The sequence below is a fragment of the Ambystoma mexicanum genome, chromosome 3q (assembly GCF_040938575.1).
Source record: "Ambystoma mexicanum isolate Mex_15411 chromosome 3q, UKY_AmexF1_1, whole genome shotgun sequence".
Taxonomy (NCBI): domain Eukaryota; kingdom Metazoa; phylum Chordata; class Amphibia; order Caudata; family Ambystomatidae; genus Ambystoma; species Ambystoma mexicanum.
The window spans coordinates 1,223,034,797-1,223,058,352 of record NC_090926.1 but is presented as its reverse complement, the minus strand read 5'-3'; the positions used below and the strand labels follow the sequence as shown (position 1 = coordinate 1,223,058,352).

Sequence of the window (23,556 nt, the reverse complement as noted above, 5' to 3'; positions counted from 1 at the left end):
AAAGATGTGTTGTGTTTATACTTGCGTGCTGTAGACAGAAGCAGGCCAAGACCTCACAATGCTGGATGCACAAGGCAGGGAGTGGGTATGCAGGATGCACAAGGCAGGGTGTGCGTGATAAGATGTGCTATCTTTACACTTGCGTGCTGGAGACAGAAGCGGGCCAAGACCTCACAAGATGGAGTTGAGTGACAGGATCCTCCACAGACACATTTCCAAACTCTTGAAGAACAGACTTGATATGAAAATGTTATTTTATTAATGTTGCTACAAACAGATAAGTAATAAAAACATTGATGGGAAGAGCTAGGAAAATTAGAGCGCATTCCGAGAAGGTTTAAATCGGGACTCGCGCAACTGTCTCAAATTGGCTACTATGTACAGTAGAATCAGCAAGGGCAGCCGAGCACACCAGGGCACACTGCCACATCTGTACTCTTATCACCCAATGCGCTCGCTGCACATATCCTCGCTGCTGAGCGTGCTAGACGGATTGCAACTGCAGCCAGAGTGCTCTGCAAGCGAGGTACACACCTGGCGACATTCCCGCACACATATGTACTCTTCAGACCCAAACTGTCCTTGGAGGGATCTGTGAAGATCAGGGGGGCTAGGCATTCACATTTCTCTTTCTTGAGACAGTCCACGGAGTGTGTGCACTCTCCAGAGCCCCCGCCTTCTGGTCCTGAGAGTGGGCCAAGGGTCCCCAGAGGCCCTCACAGGTCACTCACGGCCTCCAGCTTCCTTTCATGGAAGAAGCGGTGAGGCTGGCGCTTGCCGGTGTCCTTGCGGGTCAAGTAGTTCATCATGGAGGCATTGCTCTTCTTGGCGTCCTTGTCCCCTTCCTCGTCACTGTCATCCCTGCCGTGGAGAGTGAGAAGAAAGGACAGTTAGTGCATCGGCCGGCAAGGCACAGGAAACATTCTCTAGACGCTGGGCGGAAGTGAGGGGTGGGCTCTGAGCTAGTGAAATAGTCCGAATTGAGAGAGGTGGGCATCTACACAGCAGTGATTATCAAGCCCACACATGTGCACAGACACGACTGGACACTGAGGGCAGCCAGTAACCCTTACCCGTGACATAAACTTGGGTGTAAACCTTATGAGCATACATGCACCCCAACCTCTGGGAGGTCTTTACCGAAAACACAGACGCGTGTAACGTAACAGGTGACTAAATGATATCGATATTTCTCCTCAGCACAGGAGACCGAACACAGAATGTGTAAATAGCTAATGGAAGCAAGTAAGACATCTCAGTGGAAAGCAAGTTAAGCAAAGATTGGTGTGAAACCTGTAGGCCACAGATATGCCTGCCAGAGATTAGACTTCAACATTCTGACTGAGCAACACCAACCAACAGGACCCAGCGTATCACACGGACACTACTCCCCCCCCCCCAACCTCCATAGCTCTTTCCCACTCTACGCACTCCCTCCCTCTCCAGTCACATCTCCAGTGCTCCCACTACTTCTCACGGGCACTTTTCTGTGCTCGCGTTCCCCCTCTCTCTCACTCTCTCATTGGGCCAGTACCACGTTGTCAGGTGCGCGTTTGCTAGGGCAGCCCAGCCATTGCTGGCGCTTGTCCGGTAAGAGAAAACACAGCTCTATTGCCGTGTTAATATGGTTAAAACAGATTGAAACAGCAGCTGCGACAGAGGCATCACCAGAGGCGGGGTCTTTTCCTGTGTCCTGCAGGAATGTCACTTTCACAAGGAGGGTGCCTTGTCCATATGGGGTGAAGTTGAGGGGGGGGGATGGGGTTCAGACAGACCCTGAAAGTGACCAGAGAACAAGACTAAGTGGTTTACAACTGCGTTTAACATTTCTTAATTCTTTTTTGAGAATTGTCTGTGCAGACTAAAACACAATGAGTGGTTTCCTGTGAAAAACTCCTAGGGGTCGTTCTTAGAACAGTGCGCTTATTAATACCGCCAAAAAACTATTGTTAAAGATAAAGTTCGGGAACAGATCTGCTGCGTCAGTACACTTCCACTGGGACCCCCTAGAAAGTACCAGGAACAAAATGAATAGTGAAACTGAAGGTAAATCCAACACGCAGATCGTGTGAATTATAGTTGTTGTTGTTGGTCAATGTTAACTTGAAAAAATCCACATCAAGTCATATCATATAACGAGTATGGTCTTTATGATTGCATCAGTTCAAAAGGAACAGCCGACACGTGTTTCAACTCTCTGGGTCGATATCAAGGCTGTACAATAGTCAAATCTATATAAAAAATTAAGTATAAACATTACAGTAACATCAAACACGTAATTGCAACAAAAAGTTTATTGAAAATATTCAAAAGAATCATTGAAAGGTGATTCATGACAGACAGTATAAAGCAAAAATAAATAAAACGTCACATAAAAAAATAAAATACATTTCATACCATGATTCAGGGGTTGGGTTGATGACATGGATTATCAAAAGGATTAGGAAAAAGACAGAAGATACACAAATAATGATGAATACCATGATCTGATAAGACAATCCTCAAAAGACAGAAGTAGGGCTCAAAATGGGATTTAAAACAAAGGGGTGGGGGGACCAAATTGTCCAAGTAGGAACACCTCATGGGCAGGGATAGCCTGAAAGAGGAGTGAATAGATTGAGCTGAAATACATTAATAGTGTGCCTTTGAAAGCATGTACACCCGTGTGGCGATGAGCGTTTGAACACTACATATGTGACCAATAGCAACTGGTGAGAAGAATTAGTAAGGCGTGCGTGTGGTCGATGAACCAAGAGATGGGGACATGGTGAATAGTGATAAGAGATTGAGGCTCTTCACCGTCTGGTGAAGCCTGAGTCGTATCCAAATCAAAAGGTCATCTATAGCCGGTTGTCAGAATGGACGAATGTAGTAGGCGCATGAACATCTGAAGTAGAGTGGCTTTTTAGCTGGAGCCCTGATTCTATGAAGAATTTGCCAGCTGAGTGGTGTGTGGCGTACCCTTATGCCACTGAAAAATATAAGGAAGCCACCGCCATTGGCCAATGCAGTTATAGTAAGTCTTTAGGTAAGCTGTCCACAGAATTAATATTCCAAAATCTTGGAGAGGTGTATTAATTTTAATCTCTGGTAGTATCTCTTGTATAGAAACAGCCAAAACGTGCTTCGACAATGTATCTTTCTCAAGGCTAGTGTGTTCCGTTTCTTGTCCTTGGTAGGTTAACGCTATTCGTTCGTTTGAGGTTACAATAGTTTGTTAATTTCTTTAAGGCCGAAGTCGTCACTCCCGTTGGAATATTCAGACACCTCTTGTTCTGCATAATGCAACGAGGGTGACTACTTCAGCCTTAATGAAATTAACAAACTATTGGAAACCCAAACGAATGAATCTGCAGACATGCAGCACATGAATGCATTATTTTGACATTTATATGCATGGTTTACGCCTCACGTTTTCAAAACTGTTATTGTTGAAAGGATTGTGCTAATGGCAATTAAGAGCCAAGTAAATGTCGATTTAGGAAAAGGTCCAGTAAGCAGGAACCACTGTTTCCTCTTGTCAAGAGCATCATTACAGAGCGCCTGAAGAGAGATTTTGGATCCACACCCAGTTTGAGACAAGGATTTTCAGAAGACTTGTATAAGGAACTTCTTTCAAGCAAGAAGACTAATGCAAGATCGCTCTAGGCAGCAGCAGATGGAATTCAGGTAAAGAGAGTAAAATCAAAGGAATTACTATAGCAGATTATTTAACCCGGGAATGTATAATTTAGCATACAATTCTTTATCGCTCTCATGCAGATCTCCTCCAGAGTGAAAGCTGGGAATCTGAGCTATTATTGTATCCACTTCCCCTTTCCCTTGGGGGTGTTATGGGCTCAGCTGTTTAAAGTCTGATTGCATGTGAAACATCTTGGAGGGACTGTAGGGTTCAGTAGCTCCCGAGGACATCAAAAGAAAATATCGACCTGACAGAATGAAAGGCTGAATACTTTTAAGTCCCCCTGAGCTGTCATGAATCCAACAGAGTTCACTATGGATGCCCTGGGGGAGATGATCAGGGATGAGTTGAGGGCAGCTCATCCTGAGAATGTAAGTTTTGCAAAGAAAGCTGAGGAGTTAATCGGAAAGGTGGCACAAATTCTGTTGGCCTCCAGTCCCAGAACCTTCGGTTCAGGGAACTGGGAGATGCAGGAACCACCCGTTTTGGAGAGGGAGGATCGGGGAAGTTAAACCGGCAGAAAATGAGGGGGCGTTAGGAGGCTTAGGGACTCTACTTCTGCTCACGCCTCTGGCTCCACCAGAACGGTTTGGATGGAAGAGGTTCAGAACCTTTAGAAAATGTGAGTTGCATTTTTTGAGTAGGCGAGAAGTTTTTACTTCGGCAGCCGCTAAGGTTACTTTTATCCCGTCGTATTTGTCTGGTCCTGTGAGGTGGCCACATGGCAGGGTTATTAGTCAGAAACAAGCAGCCTTAAAGGATGGCTCAGCACTTACTTCTGGACCAATTACTCACAAAACTGCTCGTTTAACTATGGTTAGGAGAGAAAATCACAGAGAGGAGTTGTCATTTGAGTTGATTGACGCACCACAGTTGAATGTTATTTTAGGCATGCTTGGGCTCACTTTTCGCAACCCGCACATTGACTGGAGTAGATCAGTAATTGACCTGCAATCAGAGTTTTGCAGAAAACACTGTTTGGGATTCCAACCATCGGAACAGGCTAGTGTCCAGGAGATTTCTGTGGTTAGGAGTTTAGTTGAAGGGGGAGACATGTTGCATTCTGTAGGCGCTATGATGGGAGTTTTGCCGGAGTGTTACCAAGATTTTTGGGATGTGTTCAATGAAGGGGAGGCAGGAGAGTTACCACTGCATAGGCCTTATGATAGCAAAATGGATGTCCATGATTAAATTGAACACAAAATGTCAGAGTGAGAAAAAAAAGTTATTTTACTGAAAATGAGAGAGGTTGGATAGGTGGAAGATTAACAGTTGGAATAGATAGGGGAGATTGAGAGTGCCATGGGAGTAGCGGATGAGAGAGGGAGACAGACAGACAGGGGAGCTGCAGAATGCACAGGAACTCACTGGTAGGCCTAGCAGGCACAGAAGAGGGAGGTGTGCAAAGGAGGACAGTCAATGCACAGATTTAAAAGCACACCTATATTCGAATATCCAATAAAGCACTTAGATGCTGCACAAAATGGAGAATGCACACATTTTAAAAATAAACACACCTAGATTCGAATGTTGCACACAGCACTAAAAAGCAGCAGAAAGCGAGCAATGTGCGAGCTTGGAGCACAGCAAGATACATATTTGAAGTGGTGGAGAAATTACAGTTAGCAGTTAAGCTAGAGGGATGGGAGGCATGATTTAACCAAGCAACCAAGGACAGAGGGTCCATGAGAGGGATATAATCCATGACAGGGTGATCCGGGGTGCTTACCGGTGCAATGCAAAAGCAGATATTTCATGAATGCTGACCCCTCCATTCCGGCAAACTACCGCCCTATCTCCATCACTCCTTTCTTGGGCAAACTACTGGAGAAACTGGCCATCTCTCAGCTGACCCTCCACACTGAATCCATTGGTTCCTTCCACGACCATCAATCTCTCTTTATAACATCCAGAGGCACAGAAACTGCTCTTCTGAACACATTATGAAGACCTGCTCTCAAATAGACAATAACACCCCCTCTATCCTCATTCTCCTTGACCGCTCCTCTTCTTACGACATGGTTAACCACAACATCCTGAACGCACGTCCGACACACCCTGGGAATCACAGGACAGGCTCTGTTGTGGTTAACCTCCATCTCCGATCACCCACTTAAGGTGGAACTCTGAGCCGTTAACTCGATTATCACTTTCTCAACCTGTGGCATTCCCCAGGGATCAACCTATTCCCCTGGTTCTTCAACGTCTATATGGCTGGCTTGGCACGTGTGATTGCCATTTTCACCTCTAACTTCCAGTCCTACGCGGACGGACGACACACAACTATCTCTCAGGGTACCCTCAGCCGCCTCCTCGCTCATATCCGACAGTCCGCCATTCAGTCTTGGTGTGCTGCAAAGGACCTCTGCCTCAGCGCCACTAAGACGGATATCGTGTGCATTGGGAACCCTTCTTCTACCTTCCCACTTTCGCTATGGCCTGCCTCCCTTGGCCCTGCACCCACCTGCGATTCAAGAAATGTTGGTGTTCATCTTTGACTCCACCCTCTCCTTCTCCTCTCACATTTTAGACATCTCTAAAAAGTCTATCAGCTTCACCTCCTCAGAGGAATTCTACCTTTTTTCACTTTCCCCCGGAGGCTCACTGTCTCCTGAGCTCTGGTTCTCTCCAGGCTGGACTATTGCAACAGCCTCTTCCTCAAACTACCTACTTCTGCCCTGTGCCCTCTGCAATTCACCCAGAACAGAACCGCAAAACTTATCCTTGGCCTCAAGCCCAGGGACTGCATCTCTCTACGGCACTGAAATCCCTTCACTGGCTCCTCGTGGCTGCACAGATCAAATTCAAGACCCTTTGCCTTTTTCACAAGGATTTATTGGGCCTGGGACCTACCTACCTGCAACGCTGCCTACCTAAATACTGTCCCTCACAAGCCCTCCGCTCATCTACCTCCAACCTTCTGTGAGTTAGCAGGTTCTCCAAGCAGAGATTTGGAGGGAGATCCTTATCCTCAGCAGGTGCCTCCCTCCATGATAGCCTCTCTGCCACCCTCTGTCTTGAGCCGATCTCCTTAACTTCCGAAAACTCCTCAAGACTTCTCTTCTCTTCTTTCTCTCTCCCTCTACCCAGCTAACCCAGTTTTCTGTTTTTTCCCTCCCTCCTCTTCTTTACAGCATGGCAACTGGTCGCCGGGTGTACCTCAGAGTCTCACTGGTCCCCAGCACCCCCGCCAGTCCTCTCTCGCACTTGCCTCAGGGACCCTACACCCCACCCACACTCAATGCACTTGACAAATTAACCCAAGAGAGTTGCTCTCTCTGCACTTATCCCAGTCTCAAACGACCAGGTGAACTTGATCCTCCCTCTCGCTGTAACCCTCTGTGCACTTGCTCAATCCGTACGCAGTGCACCTGAAGATTGTCTGTCTCCCTTGTCTTTACCCCTTTAATTGCACTGTTAAAACTGCAGAATCGCCATCAGGCCCATTTGCTGTCTCCCAAACTGTTAAATGTATTTTTTGATTTTTTTAAAAAAAAAATAAATTTTTAACGCACTTACTCTGTCTGTGCAGACTATTATCATCTCCGAATTTCAAGGGCTCTGAGCGACTGGTTATTTTTTCACACACTTTCCCACCCTCCTTGAGTGCTTTGAAACACTTGCCTGTGTATAAGCGCTATATAAACACTACCATAGTCATTTTTTATAGTCATTGAATGCAGGGGTCACTGCCAGTTTGTTCAATGAAGAGCGTGGCGTGAGGACAAATGGTTGGACCTTTGACATGGAGAGGGGCTCCCTCCAGCTCTGGACAGGGCCAGACAGGGGCATTGTGTGAGCCTTCGTGCTGGGGGCCGGCCGACTCGCTCGCCTGCCGGCTTCTGGTAGGCCCAATATCACGCAAAGCAAGACAATTAAGAGCCTTGCTATTCTGGCTCCATGGCAACCCGGAGGCACTCCATTGCAGAGGCGGCCAGTATGAAGGGGTGAAAGTAAGCGGAGGGAGCGCAGCCGGCACGTGGTGTTGGTGGAATAGCAGGCAGCAGAATGTAAAATTGTAGCACAATGTTTCCATGAGGTCCTCAGCTGCTGTTTGTAATTAAGTGAAACAACCCACCTCTCTGCGTACTGATTCCCAAATGGGCTTATCTTGAGGGGGATGCCACTCCGAAATCATCCAGTTGTTCGGAGCAAACTGCTTGGTAGGCGTGGTGGGCTGATAGTGGGCCTTCTTGGCAAGGTCCGCAATATGAGGAAAGAAGGAGGGAGAGAAATCAAAGGGGACACCAAGGTTTTTAGCCTCACAAGAGGGTGAAGGGAGATGAGACAGAGGGCGGCCAGAGAGTGGGAAGGAAAGTGGGAGCTGGGGTCCCAATGAGAAGGATCTCAGTCTTACTGGCGTTAAGGCAGAGATTATTGGCAGCACACCATGACTGAATGGTGATGCTTTGGGCTATTGGCTGCACCTGGACTATACATGTTGGGCTTGCCTCCGGTTGGGCTATGTGATCATTGTTAGGCAGAAACCTGTGCAGTTCCCTTTGGGAACACTGCAAAAGATTTAGGACTACAGGTATTGGCAGTAAACCCACTTGGTAGCAGTCTGCACCACACAGATTCACTGTTGGTAGCTGTGGCTGAGCAGTCAAACTTCCCTCAAGAAGAGTTAGGCAGTATGTAAAGAATACACAATAGGCACTCAGATACAATAGCAAAAGCAAACACGGACAAGAGCTTTGGTATCAAAAGGTATATAATTATTTATTTAAAAAGACACTTATAGACACACTCCAGCACTAATATTGTAAACCACTTCAAAGACACTGTTACTATTACTATGTACTCCACAAATTCCCTATCAGACAAGTCTTAGTTAAAGGATAGTTCCGGGACTTTTTTTTTATTGTCCCTACGGTTCGGCCATGTGTTTTTAAGCATAACTCGGTAGATCGTAGAAAACTTTCCTATGGACCTTACCCGACTTTTCGTCCATTAACGCACTCGAAATCAGCCGCCATTTTCTGATAATCCTATCATTTCCCCCCATCGCCCTGGCTCACCTGCTTTTGCGGCACTAAATCAAATCCCCCGCCCCTGACCTGACATCAGCAGACGCGTACCGCCCATTTCCCAACGCCAAAGCACGTTTCGTGTCAACAATCGCTGCGCCTCAGCTAATGAAGTGTCGCCATGGAAATGGCAGGACGCCTCTTTCCTCAATAAGTATAAACACACCGTTTCACAACACACAGCAGCAGATTTTCGATTCCATTACTCTCTCTGTGTTACTTTGAGTATTCTGTGACTCGTTTCTGTGCTCTGGTCAGCTACCTTCGCCGCTTCTAGGCCTTGGGAACAACCTGTACCATCTCTGTAAATTATTTTACTTTCTTTACCACACAATGGCTACAATAATGCCGTATATGTACGAGCCCGAGTACACCGAGGAAGAACTACTGGAAAGGCAAGCACGCGAAAACGATGGGGATTCGGACGGCAGTTGGGAGGACCAGTCAACGGATGAAGAGCCTGGACCATGTCGCATGGACGGCGTCTCCACCTGGTGCACGTGCAATCGGTGCGAGCTAATGCCAACAGAGGAGGAGAACTGCTGCTGCCGTGAAAATTCCGGGTGCTTGGCCTACATTTCGGAAGGCGAGCCAAGTCCACAATGCATCACCGAGCTGCCAGAGTTCAGGGAAGCCTGCCTCTCACGGACCGTGTTGAGGATGATGATGGTGCTTATGCACGAACTTCGCGGCACTGTTCGTCCGCGTAATCCGAGTAACGAGTAAGTATACTCTGGTTTTGATGTCAGTGAGTGATGCCACTACTATGTCATATTCTAGATAGAATTTTTTTCAAAGCAGAATGACATTTTTTACCTGAATCGACAGTGATAAGAAAGTTTTGTCATTTTAATACAGTTTGCATCTTTCATTTTCACAGGTGGTACAGGCTGGTGGCCTATCGTTGCTTCACTTGGTGGCTTCACGGGAGGCTCGGACACCGCGTTCGAGAGTAATACCTGCCTGTGCGGTACTTGCCATTAGACAACATTTCCCCAGCGACAGTGGACAATACCGCAGATTTTCCCTGGATGTGCTGCAACCGGAACTTTACAATGTGTAATGTTTATTATTTATGTTCAATTGAAATTAAGATCTAAAATAAAACCCAACATATATTTTAACAATGGTTGTTTGGATTTTTTAAATGAATCTAGTGTGTCTCCATTGAATAGTCTTCCTGTGCCTTGTCTTGTCACACCACATGTCTCCGGCCAGCATCCTCCCTCACGCTGGCCGCCCACCTTCAATCCACATAACCGTTGAAACCATATGCAGCAGACATACATATGTTATTTTGCGGGTTGGCATCAAGCCTCCCGGCCTTGCCTCCTCCCCCAAAAATACTTACCACACCACTTTGTTCAAGCGTTGGCAATAAAAGGAAGGCCGTTGGATTTTATTGATACAAAACATGGTTATAGGTAAATAATCAATATGGTTGATCATAATAAATCATCCTTTTGGTCACCGGGTACAGAGATGACCCCCTCTGGGCCGTGCCTCCTTGCCACCACAGGCCAGCCTGCTGCTGACTAACTGCCTAGGCATCCAGGGTCTCCAGGGTGAACTGCACCCATATATTCTCCAGGGAGGCTGAGGTATTTATAAACTCACCCCCCTGCCTTCCATGTACTAGATCCTTCAGCCTGCCTCTTACATGCAGCGAGATGGCCTCTCCTTGGTGAGGCCCTGCGGCAAACGAGTCTTGTCTGCACGACCAGCGCCCTAATCCACACCCCCCGCCCTATCAAAGGCAGTTCGCACCGGGGTACTTGCGCTGGCAAGTGGAGCTGTCAGGGAGCGATAAAGGCCAAGAGGTGCCAAAGACCATGTACACTTCAAAGTGGTCTATAGAGCATGGGTTGTTGTTCCCATGTCTACCTCCAGACCCTGTGTCTCCTGCCAAGCATCCCCCCTCACGCTGGACGGCCCCCTGCAATCCACATAAGTGTGTCTCCATTCACGAGTCTTCCTGTGTCTTGTCTGCACGACCACCGCCCCAATCCACCCCCCGCCCTATCAAAGGCAGTTCGCACCGGGGTACTTGCGCTGCCAAGTGGAGCTGTCAGGGAGCGATAAAGGCCAAGAGGTGCCAAAGACCATGTACACTTCAAAGTGGTCTATAGAGCATGGGTTGTTGGTTCCCATGTCTACCTCCAGACCCCGTGTCTCCTGCCAAGCATCCCCCCTCACGCTGGACGGCCCCCTGCAATCCACATAAGTGTGTCTCCATTCACGAGTCTTCCTGTGTCTTGTCTGCACGACCACCGCCCTAATCCACCCCCCGCCCTATCAAAGGCAGTTCGCACCGGGGTACTTGCGCTGCCAAGTGGAGCTGTCAGGGAGCGATAAAGGCCAAGAAGTGCCAAAGACCATGTACACTTCAAAGTGGTCTATAGAGCATGGGTTGTTGTTCCCATGTCTACCTCCAGACCCCGTGTCTCCTGCCAAGCATCCCCCCTCACGCTGGACGGCCCCCTGCAAACCGCATAATGCCACGACATATACACGTCATTCATTCACAAACACACCCCTGTTTCGAATTCTTTATAACCCACTTCATATTTCTAATGAGAACTTCTTTGCGCTTTGCTAGTCAACCCGTGAAGGTGCTGGTTATCTGCTCTTCGTCTCTGCGAACTTCCGTGACCACTTCGAGGAAACTCGTCAGTTTGCAACCTGTGAACTGCTCCCTGTTCTACGACAAGAAACTGCTCTGATCCCTGCATCTAACTGTTTGTTCGTCAAGGTAAGGCCATGTACCATAATCATTTTGCGTCCAATTTCTTTTCGTTCAAGACAGTACATGCAAGGAACTAGTCACATGTTCTGAGTTTAGTCAAATTATTTTTCCATTTTTTTAAAGTTATTCAAATACTTATCCGCATGTGAATAACGTGTATAGTTACAAGAACCAAAACGAACCTTGCATTGAACCTTTTATGTGTCATTTAATTTTTTAACACATTGGTATTCATAGAGAATTGTTGATCTTTACTTTTCAGAACTTTCCACAATGCCTGCCTGTTCCATTGGCGGTTGCCCTTCGAAGACCCATAATAAATCTGAAGGTACTATAATGCATGTTTTCCCTAAGACAATAGATCAGATACGAGAATGGGTCCGATATTGCGGATATCCACCGTCTGAGCTTGAAAGTAGAGTCCTAGAAGTCTTTGCGGACAAGAGGGGTGATCGATACCGCATCTGCAGCAGGCACTTTACCTCTGACATGTACTCCACATCATTGCTAATAAAGAAGAACACACCGCGAGCGAGGCGAAAATTGCTCTCAACCGCTATTCCTACTCTATTCGTCCACATCCCTCCACCGGTGAGTCAAGTTTACGTATTTATCTCTCGGCCTTGCGGTAGTGTGTAGCAGTAGCTAACAATAATTTCCCCATTTATGTATCCACTCAATATGAAGGCGGAAGATCCTCCATCCGTGTCGTTATTGCAGTCATCAGCCACTTCAAGCGCCTATCGGGTAATCTTACTTGGCTATTCTGCCACTGACTGTACTCGTCCTCTAGTCTTTGTTTTCAGTTATAATTATTGTTATCCAATATAATGCAAGTACTGTCTTTCAGGGAGATGCTGAGGAGTCCAACGTATTGACGACTACCGTTGATGTCACTCAGATGCTCGAGGTACGTTTCCGGACAGTTCCATCGATGGAGATCATCAGATCTTGCATTCTTGTAGCGTGATTGTTACACACAATGTTTCTTTTGTTTTTAGTCATTGATATGTCCTTCTGTCGTCGCCCTCCTATGTCTCTTCTTTTTTCAATATTGTGTTCATTACTAACGAAAGTCCTATGTTTCAGGGAGTCGATGGAGCATTAGTCCAAGAAGAAGCGGGAGCATGCAGTTACGGGTCGGCGCAACAGCTTGCAGAAGTGTGCACCGCAGTTACATCGTCCCTTGATGTTCTTATGCATTTCGAGGTATGGATACTGACAGTTCGATCAAGCGAAATCATATGACGTGATTACATCCGCTATACTTCCTTCTTTATTAACGCAAGTACTATGTTTCAGGGAGATGACGGAGCTTCTTCTACAAGAACATCACCCCTAGTAGTTGATGCAGATCTCTGGGTGGTGACACTTCCAACGATCGAGCAAATCGAATCATATTTACATATCCATTATTTATTTTAGACAACTGATCATTTGTGCAGGTCTATTTAGATGAGCCGTTGACGCCTGCACAAAGTTTATTTTCTTTTTAACAAAATAGAAAACCATACTAATGCAATTACTGTGTTTCAGGGAGTTACTGAAGCATCATCTTCAATAATATCATCAATGGAAGTCTATGAGGAGCCCGAGGTATGTCGTTTGAATGTTCTACACAAAGCGTTCATTCGTGTTTTGCTATTGAGATGTACGTGGGTATTGGTCCCCAAGTACATTTTGTGTTTTCGATATTATTATACATACTAATGAAAGTTCTATGTTTCAGGGAGTCGATGGAGCGTCAGTGCGTGATGGATGTGCTTATCATGAAAATATAGTCGTTGCAGCGCAAGAGGAAGTGGAGACATGCACACACGAGTCGGAGCAACAGCGTCCTGATGTTGAAGTTCGAGGCAAGAAAGTTTCAAAGAAAAGAAAGCAAAAGAAGGTTAGTGTCCTGGTCACTATATTATGTTGTTTTTCACTGTTATTAGTTCAATACTGTAAGTTGTGTTTAAACTGAACATCCCTTTTCCAATCTGTCCTCTAGTTGCGAATGGGTGTACGAACTAGATCTACACAGACAGTGAAGCGAACGAGAGATGTTGCTTGTCAAACCTTTTGGCAGGGACTTGAGACTGGAGATGCATCGTGCCAATGGGAAGAATATCAAGTGATTGACAACGGAGCTATACCACCACCAGCCATTGATAGTGAATGTCCTCCTGGTAGTTCGGATGCAGTCGGAGATCAATTCACAGAATCCACACCCGCAAAAACTAAGACCGCGAGAAAGTTGAAGAAATTGTTTTATTCACCCATCGCCGGAGAAGGAACAGATGTTGCAATGGAAGAGAATGAAGTGGACGACAATGAAACACCATCAATATCACTGAACATAGCGGAAGACGATATCAGAGATTCTACCTTTCATGTGAGTGACATGTCCTCAACGTTACAGGCCGAACCAGTTGGGATGCAGAGTGACAGTATAAGGAAAGAGGCCAAATTCATTGTATTCGATAGTTGTTTGATTGATATTATTATTCGGATGAAATGTGGGCATTCGGTTGGTGGGGAAGTATGTGGGGAGCCATTGATTAATGTGACTCGTGCAATTCGAGGCACTAACCTTAAAATACATGCCACCTGTACAAAATATCATCCTTTCTCATGGTCTGCACAACCCATGCTGGGGCAACTGCCAGCAGGCAATCTACTTTGTGCAGCGGCTGCACTTTTTAGTGGTTCAAGTTTTAAAAAGTTAGAGTCTTTCTTTCAGTTTGTGGGAATCCATTTCATTGCGAAAACTCAGTTCTACAAATACCAAACCGATTATCTATTTCCAGCCATTAGCGAAGCTTGGAGAATGGAAAAAATGTCTATTGATAGTACATTCGCGGGCAAACGGTTCAGGCTAGCCGGTGATGGACAGTGCGACAGCCCAGGATTTTCAGCCAAGTACTGCACCTACCACTTTCAGGACATGGAAAGTAAGAAAATTGTGAGTTCGGTGGTCGTGCAGGTGTCACAAAGTACATCCTCAGTGGCCATGGAGAAAGTTGGCTTTGTAGCATCATTGCAAGAACTACAATCGCGGGGAATGGTGATCGACCTGATAGCCACGGACAGACACGTTTCAATTGCCAAGACAATGAGAGAAGAGTACAAAAATATAAATCACCAATTTGACGTTTGGCATCTTGCAAAAACAATCAATAAAAAATTGTCGGCTGCAGGTAAAAAAAAAGATATGCAAGGTATTTCACAGTGGTCCAAGTCAATCAGCAACCATCTTTGGTGGAGCTCAAAAACATGTGGAGGGTCGTTGGAAATTCTACTGGAAAAATGGCGGTCAGTAATGCTACACTGTACCAACGTTCACCGTTGGAACACAAACCAACATTTCCACAATTGTGAACATGGCCATTTGTCCACAGAGGAGGCACGGAAGAAGAAGTGGTTGATTCCTTCATCACCCACTCACAAAGCCATTGAAAAGATTGTATTTGATAAAACTATAACCAGAGATTTGAGGGGACTCACGGAATTCTGCCACACAGGAGATTTGGAGGTGTTCCACAATATGTGCCTAAAGTACAGGCCAAAACGATTGCATTTTGGCATGGAGGGCATGATAAATCGGACTCTTCTAGCGGTCTTGGCACATAACCATAATGTTGGCCGTCAACAAAGTAGGACGACCCATAATGTTGGCCGTCAACAAAGTAGGACGACCGGAACTTTAGGGACGCTTCGCTACAATAAGGCCTTCACTAAAAGAAGTAAACAATGGGTGATCAAACCAGTGTTTGAGGATATGCAATATGAGTTTATTGAGAGACTTATTGCGGATGTCATAGATAGGCACATACATGGAGTTGTGAACGAACCTGTGCAGGGGACAACTGCATTGCCACCCAACATTGCCTCTGTTCCGTGTCCACCTAAAGAAGTGCTCATTGAGAAATACACATCACGGTTTAAATGATTGTAATTTGATTGTCTGTTCTCTCGAGTCTCCTCATGTCGCAGGCCCATTGAATATGTGTAGCTATGTATTGTGTAAATAAAAGGGATTGCTCAGTGTACATGCAATGTGTCTCTCCACCCTTGCCCCTCCCTTCACCGTGCAGTAGTGCGAACCTCCCGGGTGTCACCTGTGACTTTGCTCTCGAGTCTCCTCATGTCGCAGGCCCATTGAATATGTGTAGCTATGTATTGTGTAAATAAAAGTGATTGCTCAGTGTACATGCAATGTGTCTATCCAACCTTGTTCATTTGCGCATTAAATTAAACCAAACAGTAATATAAATCATTTTTCAAAAAATATAGAATGTCTCCGTATTTATGGTTCTCTGGGGCTGCAAAGCACGCATACAAAATGCAAAGATGGAGTGTAAATTTCAAGTCCTGTGAGATGGCCTTACACTGAATGTAGCTAACTAGGAATGTGTGCTCGTTCAAAGTGAAGGTCAGCTGCTTTGATTTTTTGCTCGGGTGCCGGAATGGCCCACGACTCAGTATAAGGTTCTATTGTTATTTGACCTTGACAGGCCGGGACCATCCCGAAAGACTTCTTTTTGGGGGTGTGGGATAATAACGTAAGAAACGATAGCCATTTAATGTTCGTTCATTAGAAGAAATAACGTCGGCATAGAAGGAGTGGTATTTCGGGGGCTGCCCTACGCACAGACACAATGGAAAATGCAAATATAATGTAAGTAACTCTTTAGATGAGTTTATACCGCAATTTAATTACTATACAGTAGCTTTAAAGACGGGTTAAGTTGTACTTGTTCGTTCAATGTGGCATATTGTTTTGTACCGCGCACAATCTCCTTTTACGGAAGCACCTCAAAACCTTACTCTTTGCTTCTGCTTTCTCTCTTCTTCTCCCCTGCTGCAACTGGTCCACTGTCTGCGACCTCAGTCCTGGGCCCTTCCACTCTCCACCTGCACTGCCTCCCTGTCAACCCCTGCACTGGGGGACTGTCTCAGTATCCTACAGCCCCCCCCTTCCCAGCACTTGTTCTGCACTTACCTTGCACTCGCCACCAGCTGGCCCTATGTATTTATTATTTTATGCTACTTACCTTGTACTCCACTTCCCCCCTACCCTTCCCCTTGCACTTTTACCTTCCCCCTACCCCTGCACTTGCGCGATCTGAATGACACCTGGCCTAGTAGGATCGTTGTCTGTCTTCTCCTTGTTCCCCCCCCCCCTCCCTGCCTCGCCACGCCTTGAAACACTTGTGTATAGGCGCGTTGCAAATGCCATATTATATCATATCAGTGACGAAGTGGTCCACTGGCGCTCAGGCGGCTGTGAAAAAGGCGGAGGAGAGGGGGTGGGCTACTGGAAATGAGGTATAATACCCAGTTGCACTGTCCTAGCTATGAAATAATTTCCCGACCTAATATATAAAATGAATAATTTTAATAAAGATCTGATGGTGAGACTAATTTCATTTTTTATGTTTTTAAAACAGGTACATCACTCATTATTGTGTGTGTCACGAGTACCAGACACCGGCGGATGGGTTTTTCAACCGCCAGTTGCTTCTCCGCGTGAACAACGTTACCACCCTGACCATTTTATGGGACGATCGCCAAGTACAAGTATGCCCTTACGCGGTACTAACGGCTAGATGCAACATACAGACCGTTGTGGTGGCCTAGTGCCTCGTTGTTGGAACAGCCATGCGATTATCAGTGCGACCGAAGAGCTTATTTTATCGTAAACCAACACCCTGTGTTACTGCACACGAACATCGCTTGCCTCAAGACGAACTATTTTGGATCGAGAGCAAAGAAAAATGCAAATCGCTGAATATTCTCTAAACATTTGATGTCCAATAAATGTACTTTGCCAAATGTACAATCTTGCAGTTTGCTTTTAAACCACAGTTTCATATTCCGAATTGTGGCGCTGTATTGTGAGATGATCTAAGACCCTGTGTACAGCAAAGGAACATCGCGTGCCTCAAAACGAACTTTTTGGAATGTGAGCAAATAAAAATGAAAATCGCTGAATATTCTCTAAACATTTGATGTCAAATAAATGTACTTTACCAAATTTACAATCTTGCGGTTTGATTTAAAAGTACAGTTTCATATTCCGAATTGTGGCGCGCTGTGTTGTGAGCTGATCTGTGTTGGTTTCCGGGTTCTGTGTGGAGTCGCGTAGAAGACGCCTGGGCGCGTTTGCCTACGCAGCACAGTCACGTCACGGATAGAGGCGGGGAATATGAATGTTTCGATAAAGTCTGTTTCAGGGGCAGGGGATTTGATTTAGTGCCGTAAAAGCAGGTGAGCCAGGGCGATGGGGGGAAATGATAGGATTATCAGAAAATGGCGGCTGATTTCGAGTGCGTTAATGGACGAAAAGTCGGGTAAGGTCCATAGGAAAGTTTTCTACGATCTACCGAGTTATGCTTAAAAACACATGGCCGAACCGTAGGGACAATAAAAAAAAAGTCCCGGAACTATCCTTTAACACCACTTATTTCCAGACAGAGGTGAGCGCTTAACTAAAGATGGCACTCTGGTAAGTTAACGACTTGGGAGGGAAAAGGCAGAGATTTTGGAAAGCACACAACACACAGACTTTAGCACGTATTAGCAAGGTCAGAAAAGTCAGAGTCTATCGGTGGGCCAAAGTCCATAGGCCGGGCCCGCTCTTAGAGAGAGTTGGCACAAATGTGTTCAGGATCACACGATTAGTTAGGGTGTCCCAGGCTAACCAGGATCGAAAGCCGAGGGCTAAAACTACCTCTTACAATCGGTTGCAAGGGAAGCAGGGCGGAACAGTACCTTAAGTGGAAAGGATCCTCCAGCGGGGGCAGATGTTCCTGGCAGTAGGGGCAAGTCGCAGCGTCGTCTCGAGGAAGAGGAGGTCTCGACGAAGAGGAAAGATGAAAGTCGTTGCACTGCCAGGGATGAGGCCAGCCGTGGAGTTACCCAGCCACAGGGTACAACCCTTTGCTCGCGGTTGCGGTAAAACCGTGGTATTCCGGCTACCAAAGTGCTTGGCACAGGTAGGGCGGCCACGAGAGGTTCCAAGAAGCGAAAAAGGAAGACAAACTGGTTATCCCCACCAGTCAAAGGAAGAAGACTCTCCGGATTGGAGATCTCCTCTGTCGTTGGGAGTGAAGAGTCGGTTCAGCAGGGCTCCAACGGTGGTGTCATTGCATGTCGGCTCAACAGCTCCCTCGTCGGATTCTTAGGTCCTGTGGCGACTTCTGAAGAACCAGTCCTAAAGACCCTGCTTTTATGGAGCAAACCCCCATTCATTCAGCCTAGCTGTCACTCAAACATGCTAAGTGGTGAGCGGGGCGGCTCACCACTTGGGCCAATCACACCAGAGTGCGACATGAGTTGGCAAGGCAACTCAGTCCAGGGTGCCTAAACCCCCTCCCATACCCCCTTTGGTACCCAGACAGAATGGCACCACTTTGGAGGGCTTCTGTGTAGAAGCCCGCCAAAAGTGGAACGAAGGGCTCAACTTTGGGTTAGAGTCACAGAAGCGAACACATACGCCATTTTAGAACCGAGTTTCGGCAAAAACTACCAATCGGAGAATTATTATTAAATAAATAAACCGGCGGTATGTTCGAGGCTATGGTAAAAAGTATTAGCCTCGAACAATGGGAAAATCCCATAGAGAAATATTTGCGGTCGAATATAACAAGTAGTATCCACTGCCACCAGCCAAAACTCGATCAGGGGGGACGGAGACGTGCCCCCTCGAACAACAGACCCCGGGGCAATCGAATTGCCCCGACCAGTACGTCCACAATAAGATGGTTTGTACTGGTTCTGTTCAGAATTTAAGACTAGTAAAGTCAATAGTGACTTTACATGCCCTGGGAGACAGTAGTCAGTCCCAGGGTATGGAGTCTATGTTTGGGGGCCACGATGACACCCCTGTGTTACGGCACTGAGGGTGCTGTGTAACACACATCACAAAAACACATAAAGCCCTATGGAGTAAAAGACGCCATAGCCCATTAAACACATCTAGAGTCAAAGAAACACACTCAAATCATGTCCAGGAGTGAGGGTAAAAGAGTCTCACTCTTGGCAGGAGAAAAAATAAACACAAGAAATCCAGCAAAGCTGCTGGGGGACTCACTAGGTTAGGAAATTCAGCCTTATCAGAGACTTCTCCCTAACAATAATGAGGACTTAAGGGCAACGCCCAAAGCTATATGAAGGCCTGCCGCCATTTTGGATTTACTACTACCTTCGTCCATCTGGTGCTCTGCAGCCATGACCTGCTTTGATCTTTGTGCTTCGGCTTCCCCAGCATAGATTTTGTAGCTCTGTTAATTAAGAAATGCCTTTGCCGTAGTGAAACTGCAACATTGTAATTTCTGCGATGTCAGCATGGCCATGAAAACAATGGTTTACTTTTTGCTGTGCATGGTAGCCGCGCATAGGTTCCCCTGCCTATGATGCAGGACTTTGTATCAGAAGGAATACCGTGAGATGGATACAGTTGTTGCAAAGGGATTTTATACCACAATCAGGTAACCTCTACAAATGCCTTGAAATAAATATCAACTACTTCAATGCACCATCACCAATTAATTGTGGGCAACAAACACTAATCCTGCTTTTATTAGGTCTTGGCCCGAATAGGAGGTAATAGTCCTTTCCTTAAATGCACTTCCACATAAAGATTTCGACGACAGTACATCTTTGGTTCCTACACATAATAAGTATCCCAATTCACAAATGTGTTCTCGCCAAAAAGTTCAGAGAAAGGAAGCCAGCAAACTACAAAATATCCCCTTCATCCACCAAGACGATCATCAGAAATCAATGAGTTTACAATGTGATGGAGAGCTCAGTCTGCTTGAAGTCACAATTACACACACACAAATGTAATGGGACAGGTAACTGAAGTAAACAAGTCGGGATAAACTCAAAGCACTACTGAATCCCCACTTAAACATTACAGTGTCACCCCACTATAAAGTATGCTATACCATCATTTATGTTCATGGCAATGTTGCCAAGGCTAATCTGATGAGCTAAAAGTAAAAATGCAGAACCGGACAGAAAAGGGGTTGATGAGGCGGATGTTTGTTCAGTTTCTGCTAAATTGTGGACCTACGGGGCGAAAAGGGGCTTTACTCATCAGCTGTGATCAAAGGGATGGGATAGGTCCTTGTACAACAGCCCCAAATCCAACTCAGTGCTGCCCAAATACCCATCATTAGGCGACACCTGATTGCACCAGAGGATGATGTGTGACTGAATCTAGAGGAGGGCGGGTGAAGGGGGAGGGGCAGTAGACACTGCACCAACAGCAATGAGGGCGAGTGTCTGAATGAAGTGTTAAAGAAAAAAAGGGACAATAAAGGGTCAACGCTCCTCAAAATCTGCCAATGATCCACAAAAGCACCAGCAAAATAAACTGAAAGACATGCAAGGCTACATCTCCGCCCAACTCCAGCCAAAAATGCTTTAAATCGCCGACATCTACCACTTTACCAAAGCTGATAAAAACCCAGGCGTGCCTACCAGAAAGACCACCTTGAAAACTACTATTCCAGCTCCCAAGCAAAAGGGATTACTTCAGAGTGCCAGATAGTTGATTGTCCTCTCCGCCGCCTCCACCCTCAGTAACATGTGGGATAGAAAAGTCATGGTACTGGCAAACTAAGAAAAGATGAAGCATGTGAATGCAGCCACTTATGCCTGAACCGGGATACCAGGATGCAGCATCCCGGAAGGACAGTGTAGCAGCATGAACTGCTGTGGCGCATCAGAAGTAGGACTCAAGACTCTGGGAAACCAGATTCATGGATTTATAGTATCTTGTTTGACAAATTAGTCTGACTTCTTGGCCAGCTTCAAAGAAAATAAAACTAAAATAATGAAAATGAACTTTAAGTGCTAAATTGCTATTGTTAATCAAATCAAAGTCCCTAGCGCAAATCCTATACTAGCCTACTACTCTCATATGAAGTCCCAAGCCCAAATTCTATACTAGCCTACTACTCTCATATGAAGTCCCAAGCCCAAATCCTATACTAGCCTACTACTCTCATATGAAGTCCCAAGCCCAAATCCTATACTAGCCTACTACTCTCATATGAAGTCCCAAGCCCAAATCCTATACTAGCCTACTACTCTCATATGAAGTCCCAAGCCCAAATCCTATATAAATCTAAAAGGGTTTAACAACTGAAAGATGCTTGTCTGCTGCTTCTGTTTCAGGTGGTCTCTCCCCTAGAAACAAAGTGCAAGTGCCACTGTAATCGCTAAACGTTCCAAATGTAGTTCCAAATAAAATCGAAGTAAAGCTGTTTCAGTCGCTCTTTGTCCTGACACCTCACTGTGCCATTTTCACTCGTCTACCCCACTCCAGAGTGTTTCAGTTCCCCTCGAGTGTTTCACACACTGATTTCACTCCACTCGGGGAATCTCTCTCATGTCTCTTTCATTCCCGTTCCAGGATGACTTCACTCTCTCCTCCTCTTCTGGTATCTTCACTCTCACTCATTCTCTTGGGGTAGCTTCACTCTCACCCCCTCTCTTGGGTCATATTTAGTCTCTTTGGTTAGTTTGTCTCAGGGCAAGAGGTGGCGTCTTACAGGTGGAGTCTCCTACAAGACTCAATCAAACCGGGCTCACCCCTTCTCGCCTCTTCACTTGGAACAAAGGGGATTAGTCTCTTAGGTGACTCCTTCACATTGGGCTCACCCCTTCTCGACTCTTGCCCTCTAGGAGAAGTCAGGCTGCCTACAGTACCTTCTTCTTTCCCAAATACACCCCCTCTAGAGCACTCGCTCATCCTCCTCCAACTCTCAGAGTGTGAGCCGTTTTTTCAAACAGACTTTGGGATAGATCCTTCTCCTTTACAGGGGCCACCGCCTGGAACAGTCTGCCTGCCTCTCACTGTCTCGCGCTGCATCGCCTTAAATTCCCCAAACTCCTAAAGACCTTCCTCTTCTCCTCTGCCTTCTCTCTACCTCTACCCTGCTAACCTCCACTTTCTACCAGCTACCACCTATGTCTGCTCAGCTTGCTGAGTGGTTGCCTGGCTCACCTCATATCAGAACCTTACAGATCCCAGGCACCCATACCAGTCCCTGCACTTACCTCCGGGTCTCCACACTACTTGCAGCACTACGCACTTCCCCTAAAGACAACCATCTGCAAAAACCAGGCCCTCCTGACCAGGCGCAATTCCCTTTGCCCGACACTTGCACTTACACAATCTGAATGCACCTTACCCAGCAAGTTTATTGTCTGTCTGTTTGTTCCTTGTCTCCCAGCACCCCACCCCTTTGCATTGTGCAGCTGAAACACTTGTGTTAGTGGCACAACCTGCTCAGATCCCCTCCTATCCAAACTGCTAGTCACGCACATGCATTATTGCCAGTTTGTTATGCTTGTACCCCCCTATCAACTCCGCCCCTGCCCTGTCCCCCCCAACTACCTGGTAACACACTTGAGTTATCAGAAATGTCGGCAGGCCTAGTATGCTTTTTTATCATTGTATATCATTCTGAAATTTCCAAGGCCTTATGAATGATTGTATCCCATGTCCCCTCCCGTCTTGGAGCGCTTTGAAGCACTTGTTTTGTGTAAAGCGCTTTATAAATATACAATACAATTATTCACTGGGAAGCTTTAGGTTGCCTAGCCCCTTCCACAGCCTAGAACAGGCTGCCCTTCTTTCGGCTCCTTGCCCAGAGGGGTGTGGGCCGTTAATTGAATTTACAGCAGTATGGACCCCATTGGTTTAGTATAGTTCTTAGTCCCTCTCCTTTACTGCTTATTAGAGACTTTTCCCTCCCCCCTCCTTTTGTGTTAGAACATGCCCTCTTTAGCATAGCAGAGTAGCTGCCAAGCACAAGGCAGCCTTCCTTCCCCCGCTTCAGGTGGCTTCTCCACCGTTTTCCATTAACCAGGGAAACAGGGAACCAGTCTCGGCTGAGAGAACTTGCAACTGAACTGGCTCTCCTTTTATCCAGTCCTTTCTCCCCCTAGCGACTGCCGATTGGCTGAACCGCCGGCTTGACTGTTGGTGAAAGTAGTGCTTACATCATAGCCTCCCAGGGTAAGTCATGCCCTATTGGTCAGTTGAAATAACAGTTGAGTCAATTAGGAGTTCCTATTAGCTCTGCTCCAGT

The 23,556-nt window shown here is 46.3% G+C and overlaps 1 protein-coding gene across 2 annotated transcripts in view; it reads right to left on the bottom strand.

Annotated features, from left to right (window-relative positions):
• Positions 1–236: 236 nt before the first annotated feature.
• Positions 237–23,556, bottom strand: part of RNASEH2A (ribonuclease H2 subunit A) — a 222,502-nt gene continuing 199,182 nt past the window's right edge. For both annotated transcript variants that reach the window (XM_069604132.1, XM_069604130.1), the window contains exon 8: positions 237–861. In XM_069604132.1, coding sequence (XP_069460233.1) covers positions 717–861 — 145 coding nt within the window. In that variant the 3' untranslated portion in view covers positions 237–716. The remainder of the gene's footprint in view (positions 862–23,556) is intronic.